This window comes from Xenopus laevis, chromosome 9_10L, assembly GCF_017654675.1.
Source record: "Xenopus laevis strain J_2021 chromosome 9_10L, Xenopus_laevis_v10.1, whole genome shotgun sequence".
In the NCBI taxonomy this organism is placed as follows: Eukaryota; Metazoa; Chordata; class Amphibia; order Anura; family Pipidae; genus Xenopus; species Xenopus laevis.
The window spans coordinates 75238404-75260838 of record NC_054387.1 but is presented as its reverse complement, the minus strand read 5'-3'; the positions used below and the strand labels follow the sequence as shown (position 1 = coordinate 75260838).

The window sequence follows — 22435 nt, the reverse complement described above, 5'->3', positions numbered from 1 at the left end:
TTGTATCAATTGTCCTTCCACCTTGTAGAAACTAAACAACTAGGGCTTAACATCACACAAACCCACACAAGACTCTGCAGGACCATTTATTTTAAGAGACAGTCGGTGGCCCTGGCCATACAATATGAATTGGGTAAAGAGACAGAGCAAATAGCACATTTTACAATACAAAGAACCCAGGCTAATGCAAATCATAAAAGCAGAAACATTTTAGACACAAACCATCAATAAATTCTTATCCGAAAATATAGAAATTCTGTCAGTCCAACATAGCCGATTATATACAGGCAATGAATTGTGCAGCAGATTTCTAAGATGCTCAAAGAAAAAAAATTAAAAAAAAATATCACTGCAAGTATAAACACGCCATCCCATACTGATTTATTTTGCCAAAATGAATTTTAAGCAAGAATGTCTAAACCATTTTACAATACAGAGATTCAGGGTTTAAAAAAAAAAAAAAAAATTATGCTTCAATACTAAAAAAAAAGTCTGGAAATGGTATTTGGGAAATTGGTGAGAGAGCTGCCATTAAATGTGAAAGTATTACACCTTGATTTCTTTTTCATTGAAAGTTTATTAAAACATCTGCAATACAAACGTTCCAGATTGAGTCTTATCAAAAGGGTGAAAGTAAAGTCCAGCATGACATAACACAAAAGAAAACAAAAATGTCCCTCAGTGTACGTACAGCTTCTAAAAAATAAACAGAGAATGGAGCCAAAATATTATTTACACTTCATTTTTCAACACTCGCAGGACTCGAATGATTGTTTTTCTTATCTTTCGTATTGGACAAATCCCTATCACGGCTCCTTGATTTTTTCCTCAATTCCTTGTCATCGTGGGAAGATTTCCTTGTCTTATCTTTATCCTTGTTTTTATGGGTAGAAGATCGCTCTTCTCGATCTTTGCTGTGCATGTTTGTGGAGTCTGGACTTCTACCACGATCCCTGCCTTTTTTTGAATGTTTGTTCTCTGGGCTGCTGCTCTTAGAATGCCTTCTTTTATGCTCACTAGATTTATGAGAAGGTTTGCTTTCACCTTTTCGAAGGGAATCTTTATTCTTGCTTTGACTCGCTTCTCTGTTGGAATCTTTCGAGTCACCCCTGCTCTTGCTTTCTTTATTCTTGGACTTATCTGGAGTTCCTTTTCTGTCTCTGCTTCTGGACCTACCTCTCCTTCTGCTTTCCCTATCTTTGCTTTTAGCATGATCTCGACTTCTGGTACGAGTATTGTCTCTGCTTCTGGACCTTGCTCTTCGGCTGTTCTCTCTGCTTTTGCTCCGCTCTTTAGCTCTGCTGCTGGAGCCATGCTTAATTCTAGTAGACTCCCGTTCCTTACTCCTTGATTTTCCTTGCCTCTCTCTGGTTTTCTCTTTCTCCTTGCTTTTTGCCCTCTCATTTTTTGATGAAGAGAGTTTCAACCTTTCTTTGCTTTTGTTCTCCGTTTCTTTCGCTTTATCACTAGAGATCTTTTCCTTTTCTTTTTCATGCACTCGTTCTTTGCTCTTTGATCTAGCTTTCGCATCATGTTTGCTTTGTTTGGAATCTTTATTACTTTTTGCATTTTCTTTACTTTCACTTCGCCTTTCAGACCTTGTCCTTCTGCTGCTTCGGTTTTTATTTGGTCTTTCATCCTTCTCAGTATCCTTCTTCAATTCTCTCTCCTTGCTGGCTGATAGATCTTTTTGTTTTTCCCAATCCCCTCTTTTGCTGGGGCTTTCTGATACTGGCCTCTGATCAGATGACTTCCGCTCCCTTCCCCTCAATGGGCTTTTTTCATTGTCCTTATCATTCATTTCACTCCTAAAACAAAGTGAAAAAACAATAAATTGCAGAACTCAAAACAAGGACATTTGTTCAAGAGGATACTGTTGGATACTGCAAAGTTTTTTTAAACCACAAATGTATCCAAGGCTGGTAGACTATACAATCAGCAAACAGAAAAATATGACAAGTTAACAGAATGAGGCAGGCCACACAAAAGGTAGCCAATTTAGGAAGTCCAACCAACTGGACTGTCCATGTACTGCCCCAAAAGAAGAATATTTAGGACTGAAAATTGCTAAAGAGCTACACTGGTACCCCAGTTTAACTGTAGTCTGTTTGGCCAAAGACACACGTCTTCAGCCATTGGGTCAAAGTGTGGATGTGTTCATGTCTACCAGAATTAGAATAGAGCTATGGTGGGCAGTCCAAACATTAACATTTCAGCTGTAAACAATACAAACTGCCAACATTCTAAGATCTCTGCAGTGGTGCATACTTGTCTCCTTTGATCCAGCGTTCGCCACTCGAATATCTCATTCTCTGCGTTCTTTGCATTTCCTGCCTCCAATGTGGAGGTGTCTCACTTCTCCTGAAGCGATCTCTTGACCTAGATCTGGAAGGAGTGCGGTAACGCTAGAAGAGGAAGAAAGGGAGTGGAACTATTAATGCAAAGTACAATAAAGCAAAAACCTACCCCTCACCCCAATAATTACACTTACTCTAGGTCCCCTTCCCTTGATTTTTCTTCCAGATCTGGTTACCAATAACCTCCTCTGGTAAAGGGATGCTTGCATATTGCTAAAATTAAGTAAAAAGAAAAACAAAATAATAAACAGCCAAATAGTTCGATTTATTTTAAAAAATATACTTTTAATTTTTAAGCAAAGGTACCACATTCCTACAAAACTATATATGCCCCAAAAAAATGATGACAGCTAAGACTAACCTACAAACAATAATTTTTAAAGATGCAAACAACTGTAAAGCCACAAGTAACAAAACCATAACTATGTTATAAACAGACAGTTGGGAAGCAAGTTACTAATCGTGCAATTTTACTCACTGTTCTGCTACGATATCAACACAATGAACTCAAACATAAATTTCCTTCATTAGGCAAGTGGCACAGGATTTTGATTGCTGCTGCCTTTTGGCAGAAAACATTTGCAGAAAAAATGACTGTACACCTATCACCTCTCAATTCATTTAAGGCACTTAAACAAATGCAAAGCAGCGACACATTTAAAGGGGTTGTTGACCTTTGGGCTAACTTTAGTATGCTGTAGAGTAGAGTGATATTCTGAGACATTTCACAATTGGTTCTCATTTTCTTATTATTCGTGTTTTTTGAGTTATTTAGCTTTTTATTCAGCAGCTCTCCAGTTTTGGCAATCTGGTTGCTAGGGTCCAAATAAATCTAGCAACCAGGCACGGATTTGAATAATAGACTGGAATAACAATAGAAGAGGGCTTGAATAGAAAGATAAGTAATAAAAAGCAGCAATAAGAACACATGTGTAGCTTTACAGAGCATTTTTTTTAGATGGGGGTCAGTGACCCCATTTGTAAGCTGCAAAGAGTCAGCAAAAAAAGTTAACAAAGGTGAACCACCCCTTTAAGCAGTTTAACACAAAAACCTGCCTATGACCCCTTCATGTACCTTCAAGAGGATGACTCTATCCAGATATTAAGCAGTAGTGATTACAAAGCCAAAAAACTACCGGACAAATAATGTGCCTTGATGAATGATGATACTAAGGACAGAATTACAGAGCAGTTGCCCCATGCTTACCTTTCACGCTCCCTTTCCCTGTCATTCCTTTGGCTTTCTTTCTCATCTGCTCCTTGAGGGCTTTTTCTCATTAGAAACTTGTTTTCAGGTATTGTTGGGATTTCTTCTGGACGGACTGTAGAGGTCACCTGGAGTTCCTGGTCTTCATTTTCTTCTTCATCAGAACTTAAGAAAAAAAGTAATATCCTTATAAGCCTATGATTAAGCGAGTTACTCCTGAAACGCGTCAGGTGTTGTTGGTCAGTGACCTGTTGGAATAAACCACCTTCTTTTAACCGGAGTGCCGCCTTTTTGTCTTCTTGAGCTAATATTCTTATACCCCAAAATAGTAAAGGGATTTAAAATAAGGCAACCTAAAATTGCTGGTTCTTTCTGTACGGATTTGGCATCACAGACTAAACCCGAAGCTTAAGAATAATAAGTCTAGAAGGGCTGTTATATAACCTAACATGTCCACTTTCTACTAAGCAATAGCAAGAAATCACACAAGATCTAACTCAAACTGTGTTGACCAGCTTGAAGTGTGCCTGTCTCGGTCTTACCTACATTCTGAACATAACCAGCTGCTAGAAACCAGTAATAGCAAGTTTACACACAAAGAGAAGGAGAATTATTGCCAGAATTATATGCCAAAATGGGATATATTTACCACACACACCAAAATATGTAAGCTCACGTACCATGTGAGGCGCCATATTGGACAAGAGTCCTACATGGCCTACTAGTGTTTAGTAAAATCATTAGTGCCACAGCAAACCGTATGACTGAGAAGTAAGCACATTGCACTTAATTGTGGAAACTTTTCAGTTTTTTTTTTGCTGAACATTTTAAAATGCCCTTTTCATTAACAGAATTTGATCAAGCATTTTGATAAATTGTATTTACAGAAATGTAGTAAAACATACCCTTTCTTTGTTTTTTTACTCTTCCTTTTCTCCTTTTTCTGTTTCTTGGAATTTTTCTTGTGTTTCCTTTTCTTTTTTTTCGATTTCTCCTCGCCCTCACTATTGGAATCAGTGGAGTCGGATGATGAATCGCTGGAGTCTTCAGAGTCACTGGATGAGGAGGACTTATGCCTTTTCTTTTCTTTCTTGGCTAGAATGTTTATAAAAATAAATAAAAAGTATCCTTTCAGCAGTGTCAGATCCATGGCCAAATACAGGACAGGAATCAAGGTTATGGGTTATTTATAAATAGAGAGTAAATGGCCAAACAGTGCCAGATCCGCTTGTTTGGTGAGATAGCCAAAGTACCAGATATGAGCCAGATTTGACCATCAACAGACCAGGCAAAATCAGGCTCATCCGGTTGTTAGTCCAGGGCCAACAGCCCCATTAGATCTTGGCCTTAAGTACAAGTACAACCTGTTTATGAGCAAGGCTTTAGTTAAATTTTTAATATTTCTTCAGCAATAATATTTAGTGCAGGAATGACAGGAACACACTGGCGTGCAGGAGTATCTGCTAATGGGTCCCAGCATATGACAATTCCCATCAGGCCTTAATGATTTCACTATAGGTCTTTATAAAAACAATTATATTAGCACTATCTTAATTATCAGTGGGTATTTTTGAAGTGGGCCATAATTGGTCCATTAATAAAGGGGTTGCTCACCTTCAAACACCTAGTTGTTTTCAGATAGTTCACCAGTAATTTTTCCAATAACTTTCTATTTTCTATGTGTGACTGTTTTTCTAATATTGAAGTCTAATGTGTCATTTTCCACTTTCTAAACCTGCTCTGGGAGAAGTCACCGACCCTGTAAACTGTTGTAAATTGATACATATAGTTGAAACATTTCTTATCTTTATCCCTGCTGGGTTTTATTAAAGGCAGCTGTTAGAATTGATACAATAGATGCTGCTGAGAAATGTATCAACAAAGTGCAGAATTGTTACAGTTGAGTTTGCAACTGAATTCCTAAACTGCCAGACTCAAAACACCAGATACAGGGAAATTAAACTTTATTCTAAAAATGGATGGAATATGGATGGAATAATGGAAAAAATAAAAAATGTAAAGTAATTGAAAAAGTGTCTTTATTTCTGGTGAACAATCTAAAAAAAGCGTTTTAAAGGTGAACAACCCCTTTAAGCTTTATTAGCTGCAAATCTGTGTTAATATGTTAGCTGTCGTGTTTGCACTCATGAGCTTAAATTATAGCAAACAAATATATACAAATTGCTTCCTTTTGAGGCCAAATTCTCTCAGACATAGAAATTTCTTTTGTTTAGAAACAAAAATCAAATGCAAAAGATGCGGCAATGCAGACTAAGTGAACATTATGGGGCAGATTTATTAAGGGTTGAATTGAAAATTTTAATTTTAGAATTTTTTTATGGTCAAAATCGACTAGGGTGTTATTTAAATTTAAGTCAAGTTTTTAAAAAAAAAAAAAAAAAAAAAAAAAAAAAATTCGATTTAAGAGATGTCATTCTCATACATATGGCCCTTTAAAAATTCAATTTTGACTATTTGCCACTTAAAACCTGACTAATTACTGTTTAAGGCTATGGGAAGAGGTCCAGGGATCAATTTGGAACTGGTTGCAGCCTTCCTGACACTCCAGTTTTTTTCAGAGGAAAAAAAACTCGAATTGAATTTGATCGAATACGATTAGGGTCATTTAAATTCATCCCAGTTTTAAAAATTTGATTTCAATACATTTAGATTGGTAAGATTTTGAATTTATGGGAGTTTTCAAAAAACTCACATGGATTTGAAATTTGACCTTTGATAAATGTGCCTCCCCGTGTAAACCCACAGAGACCACTTTTATTTTAACAAAGAAACCAGTGAAATTTACAGTATAGTGCATAGGGTACCTACCTTTAGATTTCTGGACAAGCTCTCCACAATTCTGTATGCTAATATCTATACTTGGTCTGCTGGATGCATCTATTTTTTGATTCTCAATCTCCCTCACTACATCTTGTCCAGAAATGACTTGCCCAAAAACAACATGAAGCCTATATATAAAAAAAAAAAAAACACAACAATGTTTGTATTGAGTTTATTGAATTTAAAGGCTTAAAATCCTACAGAAATGTTAAAATAGAAAGATACAAAGCTTACCCGTCCAAGTGAGGAGTAGGTTTAGTTGTTCTGTGACATCAGAAATAAGTCCAAAAGAAGGGGAAAAAAATGAATGAAATAAGCCTTTTGAATATTCCAAATTCAATATACCTGTAAAAATCAATGGGCATTAAAAAAGGGCAATCAACATATACCTCCACCTGGGTAATTTACTTCCAAGTCTTAGTTAGCAGTTGGTCTATCGGAAAGCAGTGGATAGAGGAAAAAGACAGCCAGAACTCAAAGGTAAGTGGAAATAATGCACCCAATGTGTAGATATAGGTTACTTGCCCTTTAAAAACTTAGATGAATATTAATGGTCACGCAACATGGGGGGGATTCTACGTCTGCAACAATTAGCTATAGGGACATACAAGGACAAACACTTGGAATGGCCCCATTTATTTGTATAACAATTGCCTGCAAGCACATCTGCATCCAGTTTTTAGTAGATTCTTGGTTGATTACACAAACTGCCGGCACTTCATGCGATCGCCATAAAAGTTAATAGAGGGGAGTAGCTTTGAGCATTGAGCCCTACCCACAAAGCGAATCGCTGTGGGGACAAAATAAACTTTCACCCTTTGTGCCACTGCCCTAATGAGATACTGCGTTAGAAAAGAAAAACAATGCATAATATTGTGCATAATAGTGTAGTTCTAAGGAACAATAAATACAAATTCAGTCACGGTTTCTGCCTGCATAGGGTATTGCATGTCTTCTTTCTCATGGCTGTCTTTCATTCCTTTCTGGAAAATCAACAGCAGGACTTTGCTTTATTTATATTCAGGACCTCGCTTGACATTGATTTTTTTCAGGTAAAGGCAGAATCCATTAATCCTAGAGAATGCCTGCATCTGATTTATTTATTAAGATCGGAAAAGACAAAGCTTGAGAACAGAAAATAAACGAAGTAATGGACTTAATACAACATATGAATGTATTAACTGTAACACGTGAATACCAGGGCATAGGCATTGTTTTGATAGCTATTACAAATGCACAGAACCTAGAACGTATTGCACAGAAAGGGCCCATTGGTGGCAATAACGTGGGGTTTGAGAGAAACAATGATGCGTTGCACTCATGCGTATACAACATAATTGTGGAAAAGATACCCAATACGTACATAAAAAATTGTGACCCATTTGTGTCCTTTCCTCTGTTGGCCATTGAGAGTAGGAATTCTTTGTTGTGCTGAACGGAGAAGTTTTCATCTAAAAGGATTGAGAAGCTTTACCACAAAGAACTGTGAAAATGATGTGTACTTGAAATGAGTTACTGTTTTAGTAATCAACAAAGAACTGACTAATCTGTACACAGCAGGGACCTCTTATTTTGGTGGTGGCACTTAATATTATACATATAGCAATGTTTGCTCTCACTGGGACTTCATTTATGTACATTATGCAAATTTGCAACTGGCCAGTAATGCATACCAACCAATCATTGTTTTGTTTGTACTGATTGAGTTGACTAGAAAAAATGCTAATCACCAACTGGCTGCTACAGGTTTACTTTAAGGTGCAAATTTGCCCAGTGTTGATAGACACACACTGCCTCTACTGCACATACAAATAGTGCTATATCAACATACACATGAATCAAAAAGGTGAATGGGAGAAAAAATAGATTTTTGTACTTACCGTTAAATCCTTTTCTCTTGTCCTACATTGGGGGACACAGGCACCATGGGGATGAAGATCCTGTTGCTTGGAGAAAGGACACTAAAAGGTTAAAGTGGCTCCTCCTCCTCCTGCTCTGGGCTTCATCCCCGCCTACCTCCTCAATCCTCAGTTTTCTGACCGAAGAAGAGATGACGAGCCCTACCAATTGCCCATGTGAAGAGAAGGAGCTCCTCCCCAATGCAAGCTAAGCACGGTATGAACCACCTGCTGTTTGAAATTGTTGGTATTTGAACAACAAAAATTATATAAGATATTACCTGATCAACGTTATCTTGAACTAATACAGGGAGGGAAGGCCTGTGTCCCCCAATGTAGGACAAGAGAAAAGGATTTAACGGTAAGTACAAAAATCTATTTTTCTCTTGCCTAGATTGGGGGACACAGGCACCATGGGGACGTCCCAAAGCTACCCATGAGGGCGGGACTTTTTACCCCTAGTGTTCAGGGAATAACCACCTGCAACACTTTCCTGCCGAAGCTCGCTTCGGCTGAGGCGAATGTATGCACCTTGTAGAATTTGGAAAAGGTGTGTGTGGATGACCACACTGCAGCCCTACAGACCTGTTCTGCTGAAGCCTGGAGAGGAACCACCCAAGAAGTGCTGAGTGAAGAAGTAGAATGAGCTGAACCCGGAAGGGTGTGGCCTTACCTCGTACTTCATAGGCCTTCAAGATTGTTGACCTAATCCATCTTGCATTGGTGGCCTTAGATGCCTTAAGGCTTTTCTGTGGTCCTTCTGGTAAGACAAAGAGGTTGTCTAGCTTCCTTCTACTCTTGGTAGCCCTGGTGTATGTTCTGAGAGAACGAACCACATCTACGTATGTAAATGTTCCAAAGTTGTCTTTTGTTCAGGACAAAATGAAGGAACCAGCAGGTCCTGGTTAAGATGGAACTCCTTAGGAAGAAATCCAAGGTAGGTTTCAACACCGCCTTGTCCTTGTAAAAAAAATCAAAAATGGTGGACGACAAGATAGAGCTGCTAGTTTTGAAACTAGTCTAGCCAAAGTGATGGCTAATAGAAAACTACCTGAAGAGTCAGCAGAGTTAATGGAATTGAGCCAATGGCTCGAACGGTTGCTCCTGCAATACAGAAGGTACCATATTGAGATCCCAGGGAGGGATTGTATGACGGTATGGAGGAATCATCCTCAATGCTCCCTGTAGGAAGGTCTTGATGTTGGGCAGCATTGCAAGCTGCTGCTGCTGAAAATGGATAGATAAGGCTGATACCTGAACATTCAGTGAGCTGAGTGCCAGCCATTATTTCTAAACCCTCCTGAAGGAATAACAATAGGCTACTTTCGTCCCAGGACTGTGGGTCTTCGGCTGTAGATTTACACCAGGATATGAATGTCCTCCATACCCTGTGGTAGATGCGTGCGAAGACGGGCTTTCTGGCCCTTAGTAAGGTTGGTATGGCCTTTTTTGGAACTCCTGATCTGGCTAGGATTATGGCTGCAAGTGTCATGCCGTTAAATCCAGCCATGGTGAACTCAGGTGGAGGACCAGTCCCTGAGATAACAGATCCATTCTGTCTGGAAGGTGGAATGGTGCGTCCACTGATGAACTTATGAGCTCTTCGAACCAAGTGTGGTGTGGCCAGTAGGGTGCCACTACAACTGTTTCTACCCTTCTTGATTACCCTTGGCAGAAGTGCCAGTGGTGGGAAGGCATATGCTAGGTGAAACTGCCACGGAACCACTAGTGTGTCCATGCTAGGGCCAGAGGGTCATTGCTTCTTGTAAAGAACCTCGTAAGCTTGTTGTTGTACCTGGATGCCATTAAGTCTACTTCCGGAGTGCCCCGCCTTGCCAGAATCAGTTGAAAAAACCTCTGGGTGTAGGCTCCACTCTCCCTGATCTAAGGTCTCTCGGCTGAGAAAATCTGCTATCCAGTTGTCCACTCCAGGGATACTGCGGAGATAGCTGGTACCGTGTTTTACACCCACAGAAGAATTTGCTGTGCCTCTACGAGGGCAGCTTGACTCCTTGTGCCTCCTTGGTGGTTGATGTAAGCCAACGCTGTCACATTGCCTGACTGTATTCTTACAGGTAGATCTTGAAGTCTGCCTGACCATTGGAGCAATGACAGGTAGATTGCTCTTAATTCCAGGATGTTGATGGGGAGTAGTTCTTTCGGTGACCAACGTCCCTGTACGGTTAGGTCTCCCAATACTTCTCCCCAACCTTGTAGACTGGCAACTGTTGTGATGGTGATTGGGGAAGGGTTTTCCTGACGGAAGTGTTGTTGGTCAAAGCCACCAACTGATAGAGGTTCAAACTAGATCTGATAGGGGAATCCTGCAGTTTAGGTTCGCTCAGTTCCTCCTCTGGTGTTGGAGTAAGGCTCTGCATGGCTCTGGTGTGGAGCTGCGCATATGGAATCGCATACCACTCTCATGGCAACCTTAAGGGTACCTGATCCATTTTCTGCAGAGATGACAGGAGCCCCTGCATGGAGGTGATCTTGGATTGGGGAAGGAAGGCTCTTCCCAATGAAGAATTTAGATAAAGCCCTAAATATTCTGTACTCTGGGAAGGTATGAATCGAGATTTTTGGAAGTTTATCTGCCAACCTAACAGCATTAGTGTCTGGAGATGAGTTGTGGTCAGTGCCATGGAACTGGCCTTTACCAGTTGGTCGTCCAGGTATGGTATGACACTCACTCCCTGCAGTCGCAGGTCCTCTAGAGCCGCAGCCATGACCTTTGTGAATAGCCTTTGCGCGGAGGATAGTCTGAAGGGGAGTGCCAGGGATTGCCAATGTTCTCCTGCCACTGAAAAGTGAAGGACCCAGTGGTGGTTGGGATGTATGGGGACATGCAGGTACGCATCTTTGATGTCGATCACCGCCCTGAAATCCTCTATGTCCAGGGACATTAGGACTGACTGGATGGATTCCATCTTGAAGTGGTGCTTCTTTATATGGTCGTTTAGTGCCTTTAGGTCTAGCACCAGGTGAAAAGATCCATCCTTTTTGGGTACTATAAACAGGTTTAAGTAGAAACCGAAGCCCCTTTTACCCTTGAGGGACCGCCATTACTACCGCGGAGGCAGTCAGGGCGTGTGGAACCCCATGGAAAGCTGAGTGCCTGGGTTCTGTGGTAGGGAGCCTTGAGATGGAAATCACCTCGGAGGTAGCTGAGCGAATTCTATGAGATAGAAATGATCTGTAGGACCCAGGGTTCCAGTACTCTATTCCGTCACACCTCCCGAAAGTGACTTAAGCGTCCGCCAAAGGGTTTAGCTTTCAGGGGTGGGCACCTCCTCATGCGGAGGCTGTTTGTCCCGTGCGGGCTTAGGTGCTGCTCTGCTTCCTGACCAAGAAGTGCTCTGCCTTGACTGGAATCTGGGGCGGGTCGGAGCTTGTTGCTTTTCATGTTGGGACCTCTGGCTCTGTAGCTTGAGAATTTTCCTTCGCTGTTCAGCACCATAAAGGTTTTTTTTTTTTTTTTTTTTTTTTGCGAGAATGGGAGACCAAGCAGAGACCACTTCAAGGTAAGATCTGTTGACCAGTTTTTTAGCCAAAGGAAACGTCTGGCTGCAATGGATTATGCCCTTGTGACGAGCTTAGCCGCGTCCAGGACAGCTACGCAAATTTATGTATTTGTGTCCGCTATCGGAGCTAGAAAGAGGTATGTGGAGGGGTCTTCTGAGCCATGAGTTGGGCCACCTGTTCCACCCAAACTTCCATTGACCTGGATACCCATGGGGTGGCAATAATAGGTCATAGAGTTCTGCCTGCTGCTGTAAAAATCGACTTGCAGAAACCCTCAAGACGTTTGTCGATAGGATCGTTAAAGGAAGCCGCATCGACTACTGGAATGGTGGTGGTCTTTGACAATTTAGAGACCTGTGGGTCCACTGCTGGGGGTGAAGACCAAGGTCTGTAAAGTAAAAGGATAAGTTTGAGTAAAGCGGTGGGAAAATTGGACTCTATGGTCTGGCGTTTTCCATTGTGCTTTAACAATGTCACCCAGCTGTTCATAGGCTGGAAAGACACAAGAAGACTTCTTTTGCCTCTTGAAAATGTTATTGGTTCGCTCTGCTAAAGGTGGGGTGTGCCTGAATCAGGCTCTCGACCTCTCATTGTGATCTAGGGGTATCCTGATCCTATTCATCTGCGGATAGGATCTGTCCCTCTTCCCAATGCCTCTTCCTGTTCATCAGGCAAAACAGGTGGGGAAAGGGGAGGTCGCTTTGTGGCCGACTGCTGAGTGACCGGTCTGTGAGGCTCTATAGATAGATGCTGTAGGACCTTATCTAGAGTCTCTGGAACTCTGGCTAGGTTTTGTAGACCCGCTAGAGATAGAGCGCACACCAATTCAGAATCCAAGCTCGTTTGATTAGCCGTAGCTGTCGCAGAGCTGGCTGGTAGGGCTGTGTGGGATTGTAATTGTGCAGTGACTGCTGCAGTCTTACAGGCTTCACATATTGGCTCAGCCAAAACACTAGCAAATTTAGGTCTGCAAGTAGCCCATGCCAAATACTAAATTGCATTGGTGGTACATGCAGTTGCCTGCTTGGGAAGGGACTGGTCATCTGCCCTGCCTGCATGGCTATACTATGTAGTGCAACCCAGTAAGTAAGATATTGGGGAATATTAGGAGAGTCCAGAGGAGTGAACCACTTCTCCCTTAGAGTGCGATCTGTGGAGACAGAGGGAAGTAGTGAAAAACCCCACAGTAGGTCCCATAGAGAGAGAGAGGAGTGTTAATCCCCTAGAGAAAGAGTAAGGGAAGTGTAACTACCTATTCACCAAGGTAGGAAGGAATGGTGCCTTGTTCTTCTCTGTGAGAGACAGTGAGGCTGGAAACGCTCAGTACTGGAGAGAGAGATGCGGATCCAAAATGGCCGCCGGAGAGGTTTCCCGGGCTTTGGTATAGTACCTTAGTAAGATGGCGCCCGTGAGGCGCGTGTGCAGCGACTCGTGCACAATGAAATAGATGCAGCGCCAGATGGTGGCGCGAAAGATCGCTGGGAATGGCACTGAGTTACCAATGCGGGGACTACTTTTAGTGCTGTTGTCCCTTTATGATCTACATATATAAAAGCATTGTTAGAATTCTGTTCCATGGAAAATATTACTTAATATTGATTCATGAGAAAATGTATATTGTAACCTTAACATAAATATCAAATAAAAAGCAAGAAACAGGAGGGTGATTTAGACAAACTGTGTGTTGACAGTGTCTTTATATCTACTGATGACCAGCTAAAGGTCTACTGGTAGATCCCATCTACCTTTTGGACATCCCTGGCCTAGGGAAATCTTTATCAGAGAATAGCAGTGAAAGTGAAACTAAATGCCTAGGAAAATCTGTGTGAGAGAATAGCAGTGAAAGTGAAACTAAATGCCTAGGAAAATCTGTGTGAAAGAATAGCAGTGAAAGTGAAACTAAATGCCTTTCTGCAGAGCTGACAGGCAGCATGTAATGGGGGGAGGGAGGAGGGAATTGACTTACCTCCTCGTGCCAGCCAGGAATGCTCAATAAAAGATATACCCTCCGTCGTGGCTACTGGTGCAGCCTCCGGAGAGCGGGAACCAGTGCCCAGGGTAGTGTGGGGGGGGAGCTCCCCAGCCTGCAGCCTCCGTAGAGCGGGAAGGCTATAGAGCATCTTCAGATCAGAAGTCCTTGGCTGGAGGGGTTCTGGAAGAGAAACACTGACCCCTAGTAGTGGCATGATACTGAATAAATCTGTACCATTGCTCCCAGCCACGAAGTGTCCATCCTCCTTCTGAGGACACTAAAGAAAACTGGGGATTGAGGAGGTAGGCGGGGATGAAGCCCAGAGCAGGAGGAGGAGGAGCCACTTCAACCTTTTAGTGTCCTTTCTCCAAGCAACAGGATCTTCATCCCCATGGTGCCTGTGTCCCCCAATCTAGGCAAGAGAAACAGGTCTAACCAGCTTGATTACTATATTTGAAACCATTCTCCAATAACATACATACTATGCATTGATATGCAAGAACACCATTAATGGAATAAGCCCACAAAAAAAAAAACAAATACAAAATTAAAGCCCAATGCCTTACACAGTCAAAGTTTCTTTTAATGCAACACATATACAATTCAACAAGCCTACCTAAGACACAAATAACTAACAGAAAATGAAAAAAAAAACGTCCATTGTCAACATCCCTATTTGCAAAAGCTACAGGATCAAACATCAGTAAGAGCAACAAAGATAAAAGAGGTGCAAGAACTCCAATCCATTCCAAGACCCCTCTAACTGTTCAAGACTATATAACACAGAAAACACGAGTTCCTAAACTTAACTTTAAACTTCAAATGAAAAAGCAAATACCAGCCACCAACGATAAGCACAAACTAAATATCCAGCACAGAGTATTCAGAGAACTACAGAAAAGACGGACAATTAGGAGCCATTATGTTATATGTATATATATGTAGCGAGTGGTTAGTGTTTCCCAAAGAGATTTGAGTTGACTGGGCTGGTAAGCATAAATATTGCATGATTTCAAGGTAGTTCCAAGAATTTTTAGGATGGCAAAAAAGTGTTCACACCAAATGTCATACTAATTCACTTTAAAGCTGTACTTTCATGTGTATCAAGGTGAGGAAATCCCTACTTGAGCTTTGAGCCGAGATCCTCCCTGCCACTGCCCCAAGCTCCCTAGAGGGGGCAGCCTCACAATTTGGGAACCACCTCTCTATGAAAATCCTGTTTTTTTTGTTTTTTTTATTTATTTATAGGCGGAGGCTGCAGGTTTTAAGAGTCTCTCATGAAATTGCTAGGTTTTCTCCATTATGACAAATGCCTGCTAAAAACTGTAAGGTAGCTAGAAGGTAAAATGTTGGTTTTTCAAAATCCCCTCTCTCTTCATTTTTCTCCATTTGTACTTATTTTGCCTATAGGAATCTTTCTGATGTAGAGAAGTCAGTCACTACTTAAAACAATACAAGTGATCAAAAGGCAGCTTATGACCAAGAGGGATCCAAGTGCCAAGGAATTTAAAAAAAAAATTTAGTTGACCAAAATTAGTAGCAACAGAAGAATGTTACTATTAAGCTATAAACACAGAGCCAGCTGAAAAGGAGGCCCATTGTCTAATTTGATACATAGGAGTATTATAACCTAACCCCCAATTGTAGTGTAGTAGATATCTATCCTTCTGTATGAAAATCTATCCCTCTGTATGAAAATTTTGGATTTTTTTTCTTACCTTCAAAGAACCCTCCATAAATAGATTCTCCACCTCTTCCATTTCCTGAAAATGCACATGTGAGAAACAGGATATTAAAAGAAGCAACGTTTAAAAAAAAAAAAAAAAAAGAAATAAAAAAAAAAATGGAAACAATATAAATTGACAACAAAGAACTGTACAAACTAATAAACAGTGACATACCTTCACTGAAGTCTCCTCCCTGGATCATAAAATCCTTTACAACTCTATGAAACAAGCAGTTTTTGTAATGCAATGGCTTTTGTGTGCTCTTCCCAATTCCCCTTTCACCTAAAGAAAAAAAAAAGACATACAGTGTGAATATGGAATGAATGGATATCACATTTATATTAAAGACTATTAATGGAAAGCAACAACTTTATAGCTGAGTGGGCTCACTTGTGAGTCAAGCACTGCCCTAGTTTATACTGCCTATAGCACAGAGAAAAAATATTTCAACCAAGAAATGGAATACAAAACACCTTAGGACTGTAGCACTAATGGGAGCTTTTGCTGGAGCTTATAGTTTACATATAATTACATATAGTTGGGCATAGAATTCGGTCCATGAAGAATCTGCGTGAAAAGCAACATGTAAAGTTGGTCTGTAGTCTGTGGATTTAGCCTTTACAAGTCCAAATGTAGACAGTAGACATGTTGGGGGATAGAGGCACTGGGCAACTTATTGGGCAATTATAAAGGGGTGCACTACCATAAATGGTTATCTAACATTGTCCCTCATAAGGAGAATGGTAGAGAACTCTGACTAGGTGATCAGTTTTAAACACACTGTATTGCTTGACCAATAGCAGAATAATTTCTCCCAAAGTATCAGATTATTTTGAGCTGTACAGAGAAAGAAAACGATATAAATAGGAAAACAAATGGCATCAATAGTGTGTAAAATATTTCAGACATTATAGAGTGTTTAACTATAAATAAATACAATCAAGAAGAACAAAAACACCTTCTACCCACCTGTGCAGAGGGAGCGAAAGTTTTCACAAGTTTTCGGGCAAACGTCTGAAAACAGTTCAAAGACAACTCTCCCAGCTACAAGAGATATAGTTTGTTAGACAAAATGTGCTATCACATCCCGGCTTTACATAAATGTATATTATATAAATGTACATTAGCAGGTATGTATTACATTAAAGTTACTTACTATGTGTACACTAAGTACCTTGTTACTTTTATTGATTAAATTTTACATTTACCCTGTTGGGACCAAAAACTAAAGGAAATAAGTATACATTTCTTACCGGCCACATTGTTAACGGCTATGTCAAAAAAACAACGGGTACGATGCGCTTTCACCCCCATGGTTTTACCTATGAAAGAAAAGTAACTATACGTTAATACACTGTACCAATCTGAAGCTAAATCTTATAGGGCCAAGCTACACCTACTGCTTACCTGTGTGACCATGGTCCTATGGAAAAACATAATCTGTACAATATATAATACCTTATTTTACACCCCATAATACATTGTTGGTTCCTATAACTTTTAGCGTATAACCTAACCCCCTCTTTTTCAGACACACTGCTGTGCCATAACCTTCAGGATTATCACACCTGAGACCATTATAGTTCCTTCCTGCTCGGATCTACTTCTAATGAACAGAAAATGAGCTGCCTATGGCATTGGACAATGATATTCTGAGACAATTCAGTATCTCGTCAGTTTGGTATTTTAGCAGCTTTTTGGTAGCAATGGTCTAATTCACCTTAGCAACCAGGCAGTGGATTGAATGAAAGCCAGGAAGATGAAAATGAGAGGGCCTAAACAGAAAGATACGCAATTAAAGCAATTGTAGCCTCAAAGAGAAATAGTTGCTGTGGTTAATGATACCCCCAGTCCCATTTGAAAGATAGAGAGAAAGATAGATAATTGAAGATAGAGAGAAAGATAGATAATTGAAACGTTACTATGAATATTCTATAATATACTAGCTGTTTTGACAACGGACAACAGAACAATTAGAATGTCGAAACCTCTATCACCCAAAATTCCATGTATTTGGCTACCAGTCTGACTGGACATCCGTTTGACTGACAGCCATTAAACCTGTTTATGCTGGTCTACAGTTTGGGGTATGTGGAAAATCTCCAATGTGGCAAGACATTTTAACCAGTGATAAACAGAAGAAAAATCTGAAGAATGGGGATTCAATCCCCAAACTTCTGCAGTTAGAAACAAAATGGATTTACTTTCTACACACTAGAATACCAGATGGTTTAAACAGTGAATATGGCGTAACCTGCTTTTTCATGTACATTCCAGATGGCTATTATATGACAAATTGCAAGGCCCTATACAAGCCCTTTAGTTTGAGACCTGTGATAAAGGATTAGCTACAAAGTGTTTTTAACTTCAATAGTCTCTCTACATTTTAATACTAATAGTCTTACTTCTACTTACAAAATAGGGATATCCAGCGTACCAATTTGGCTAATCAGATCTTGGGCTGGCTCCATCACGTGTTCCTGTCGTCACACAGCAATTCTCAAAGTTATAAACCAAAATCGGTGAAGGAAGCCTCAGAAGCAGGTCTTTGCTGCAATTAAATGTATTAAGTTGTGCCACTACATGTTTTGGGCCCTTGAGAAAGGGCTTGTGGTCCGAAACATGTAGTGGCACAACTTAATAAATTTAATTGCAGCAAAGACCTGCTTCTGAGGCTTCCTTCAGCGATTTTGGGTTGTAATTTAGAGTCTTACATCTACCTTTTCCTTATAATTACTATGCTTTCTAAATAACTATTCAATTATCAATGCTTGGTATTTACTATTTTTTAGTCATCCATCCAGTGAGCATGTGGTGTGTTAATACTGTTTTGCACATATTAAACATATTTAGACGTATAGGCACACCCACAGTATACGGTAAGAATATCTACACTGTGCACTTTTGCCATTAAAGGAACAGTAACACCAAAAAAATTAAAGTGTCCTAAAGTAATGAAAATATAATATACTGTTGTGCTGCACTGGTAAAAATTGTGTGTTGGATTCAGAAGCTCAACTATATTTTATATAAACAAGCTGTTGTGTAGCCATGGGCGCAGCCATTCAAATCTGAAAAAGGAGAAAAGGCACAGGATACAGAAAACAGATAAGTGTTGTAGTATACAATGATATTCTTCAGAATGTACCTGTTATCTACTGTGTATTCTGTGCTTGAATGGCTGCCCCCATGGCTACATAGCAGCTTGTTTATATAAACTATAGCCGAGATTCTGAAGTAAACACACAAGTTTTGCCAGTGCACAGCACCAATACATTATACTGGCTTTCCTTTAAAACACTCATTTTTTTGGTGTTACTGTTCCTTTAAACATGTACACTGGCTGTGTCCAACCTATTAACCTTTTTTATATTGGTCTAAGCCCTATGTAATTTAACCACTTACTTCTAAACAACAGACTCTGTTGCTGAAAAAGAACAGGCATTTTCAGACTGACATAAGTGATTTCATGTTTCTCTTTGATTTATGCTGTGCCACCTGTTAACTGTAAAAGCACCAACATCAAAGCACACCAAGATACAAAGAGTTAAAGAATTTACTGGGCATGTGTCGTGGTAACTGTTATTCGTGTCAAAAAGATACTCTGGGAAATTATATTTAATGGAGACTATCACAATGATAGATTTGCTTGAGCCATATCCTGTTCATTTAACACTCTAACCCCCATATGTAATAAAAGGCACCACGTTTGCCCAGGACCAGAAACCCATAGCAACCAATATGACGTTAGCATTTGCTGGTCACATGTTTAAAAGCAATCTGCTGATTGGTTGTTATGTGTAACTTCTCCTGGACAATTTTAGTGCCTTTTATTACATAACCTCTAAATGTCAGTGGTTGATGACCAATAGCAAATTGGCTCAGAATGTCAATGTAAAACTTCCCCTTTGAGGGAAAAAAACCTCAGTATCTTGCCAAAAACAAATCTGAAATCTATATTCCAAACATAATTTGCATGTGGTATGGTCTTAGTAATGATAACACTGCTTATGAGAACAGGAAACACCTGGCATTTGTACAGAGATTCACATTTAAGGGCACATCATATAGTAAAACAACATCAAAATCTTTTAAGATATAAAATTCACTCTTATAACTTTTGGAGAATTATATGTGGGTTATCATGTATTTGAAATTTAATAATTATGTCCCTTACTATTTTCCTTAAACATTTTTCAACAAACAAAGAACCTAGATTTTTTTGCTCCCTAAAAAATTCAAAATGTGTAACGGTCTTTAAAAATATTCCAGTATCACCATAAAAGTTACATGTAACAGCCCCCCACACCATGTCCAACATGCTAAATGAAAGCTGAAAGCATCACCCAATACAGGAACTGCACAAAAGGTGCAGAGAGAGTTGGGGTCACTGACACTCTGGGCCTTTAAAAAGAGTTGCTGAGCCAAGCTTGCAAATAGCCTAAATGTTCAACAATTCAGTTTTTATGGGTAAAATTTTTTTTTACATATGTGGTTTCTTATCCAGCACTATTTATTCACGCGGCACTCAACAGAATAAAGAGATTAAAATGTAAGAACATTCTGCACCCATAAATGATAACAGCAACATCTCATTATAGCAGGTATGAAAACTACCGGTAGTTAAGATTTCTACAAAAGTACTCATCCAATGCAGAGACATATTAAAAATATTTAATGGGGTTCCTTGAGATTTAAAGCATTACTAAAGTGGATTTAAACCCCCAAAATAAGGGTTACCTAGTCAAACAAAATGTAAATATATACAATGGCCATATAGATATTTACAAATAACCTTAAGCCAAAAAGGTACAAAACTGATATACTAGAAAGTTGTTTAGAATTACAATTTCATTCATTAGATATATCCGAATTTTGTTTTTGCATTTTCCTTCATCTGGCGTCATACATACAGGGTTGGATTTAAAGTAGGTGGCCATATCCACACACTGATGGATACAACTCCTATCCCTTTCCTACTACATTCCCTTAATAAATCATCAATCCCTTATTAAAAAAACAAAAACTAGAGGAGGGACCAGACAATGTAGGAAGCTTGAGGCCCTATCTTAGGAAGAATTTCTATATTAATCAGAGATATCTAACCTGCAACGCTCTAGTTGTTAATGGCCTAAAACTCCCAGAATCCTGCAAAATCCTTAAATGGAAAGGGTGGATGGGTATAGCAACAGAATAACAGCTGGAGAACAGTAGGTTGGTTCTCCTTGATGTGTATACTCAAAATAGCTAACACGGGTAGGCAAACCACGGCTCCGGAGTCTCATATGGCTCTTCATTCCACTTGCTGCTGCTTTGCTGCAAGGGCTGTATAGACGCCCCAGGAATGACAGGTAAGACCAAGCAGCAACAAGATGATTCATCGTGGTCCTTACCACGGTCACACACTCAAGACAAGAGAGGAAAGATCAGCATGGAGCTTCAGAAACAGAAGTCACATTAAACAGAGGAGAACACTAGCATTTAATAGGGCTATTAAGTGTTTAATTTATTTAAAAGAAGGCCTACTCATACACACTGCACTTCTGTTTGTTGTATTCTGTTGTTGTAACAGTCACAATTAAAAAAAGGTTAAAACTTTTAAAAGTTTATAAGCTGTGTCATGTTTTGCGGCTCCAGGCTATTTTACTTTAGTGGAAGAGAAGGAAAAATGGCTCTTTTGATAGTAAAGGTTGCTGACCCCCTGAGCTAACATTTAAGGATACATTCTTTGTCATTTAAATCTCATACCATCTACAGGGGGGCAATGGATTGTCTTCTCTACCCTAAATCAGAACCTGTAGACATTCTGTAGCATATGATTAGCCTGAGGCACCAGGTTCATTTGAGTCAATAGAGAGTAAAACAGCAGTTCCCATTCATTTAGGGAGCACACGCGTAAACACACATACACAGGTCCGGACTGAGAATTAAAACAGGCCCTGGCATTTCAGGTACACAGAGGCCCAATCAGTCCACATACAGGCCCAAACAGTCCCCACTAAATACTGACTTTCTATGGCACCTTACAGCAGTCCCTCTGGCATTTGCCAGAACCCACAGATTGCCAGTCCAGGCCTGACACACTTAAATACACCGAGGCAGACGCAGTCCCTACGAACCCTTCAGCCCAAGTGGCAGTGTGGCACTGAGCCCCTACACACAGTCAGAGGTTGGGGTGCCTTCATTGTGTCATGGTGCTGGTTGAGACTGCAGGTAAATAAGTGTGGCTTTGGCTAAGGTGCCTATTTGCCCTCCCAGATACTCCTGGAATTCCAGCTTGAACTAGGCCAGATAGAGATTTGGGGTGGGAAGCCTAATTCGTTTTCCAATACATTACTGAATGGATGATACAGCAATATGCTGTGAACTTGCAATGAGCTAAAGGGGGTCCCTGGCAAAATGTTGGACATGAGAACTTGAAAGGAAATAGTACAAAAAGCACTAGTCTACGGCCTGTAACAAACATCACTCACCTCAACGTGGGCTATCTGGGCGGGAAAGGGTCCCAGAACCGGGCAATCTCCAGAACAGATAAGTCAAGGTCCAGCCGGGAACGTCCCTTGCAACCCGAGTCCAGTAGAATACAGTTGCGTTTATCTGCACTATCCCGAAAACATTAGGGCCCCAGGGGTCCGCCTCCCTACACACCACACAGAGCGCGGAGACCAGCCAGGCATGACTCAAAGAGTGCAGAATGGCGCAGGCGCGAAGCTAGCCAATAACTAAGCGCCTGCTCAGAAAACAGTGGCAATGGCTTATCGATTGCTCAGGCCTAGGGGAGGAGCATCACGGAAACATTTTAGGAAATGCGTGTTATCAACGCGAGGATGGGCATTAGAACTGTGCGGCTGCGCATCAGCGTTGACCTTCAACTTGTGACAGCCTGACTGCCTAGCACATATATTCTGCAG

The 22435-nt window shown here is 40.4% G+C and overlaps 1 protein-coding gene across 1 annotated transcript; it reads right to left on the bottom strand.

Annotated features, from left to right (window-relative positions):
• Nucleotides 1-73: 73 nt before the first annotated feature.
• On the bottom strand, nt 74-22264 carry ppig.L (peptidylprolyl isomerase G (cyclophilin G) L homeolog). The gene is made up of 13 exons (XM_018234580.1): nt 21998-22264; nt 16778-16846; nt 16494-16568; nt 15699-15806; nt 15516-15560; nt 7769-7856; nt 6640-6669; nt 6394-6533; nt 4470-4659; nt 3565-3729; nt 2492-2570; nt 2269-2405; nt 74-1808 (listed from the first exon to the last, which is right to left on the bottom strand). Exons 2-13 carry the CDS (start codon nt 16836-16838, stop codon nt 740-742), a joined length of 2187 nt encoding a protein of 728 aa, XP_018090069.1. The 5' UTR covers nt 16839-16846; nt 21998-22264; the 3' UTR covers nt 74-739.
• Between the last annotated feature and the right edge of the window lie 171 nt (nt 22265-22435).

What these genes read in the sequence shown, in the direction of transcription:
- ppig.L (XM_018234580.1), bottom strand. Translation starts at nt 16,838, where the DNA reads ATGGGGGTGAAAGCGCATCGTACCCGTTGTTTTTTTGACATAGCCGTT. An exon ending in AATGGGTCACAATTTTTTAT is followed by an intron (nt 6,670 to 7,768) that starts GTACGTATTGGG and finishes CTGATGTCACAG; the next exon opens with AACAACTAAACCTACTCCTC. An exon ending in AGTAAAAAAACAAAGAAAGG is followed by an intron (nt 3,730 to 4,469) that starts GTATGTTTTACT and finishes TTTTTTCTTAAG; the next exon opens with TTCTGATGAAGAAGAAAATG.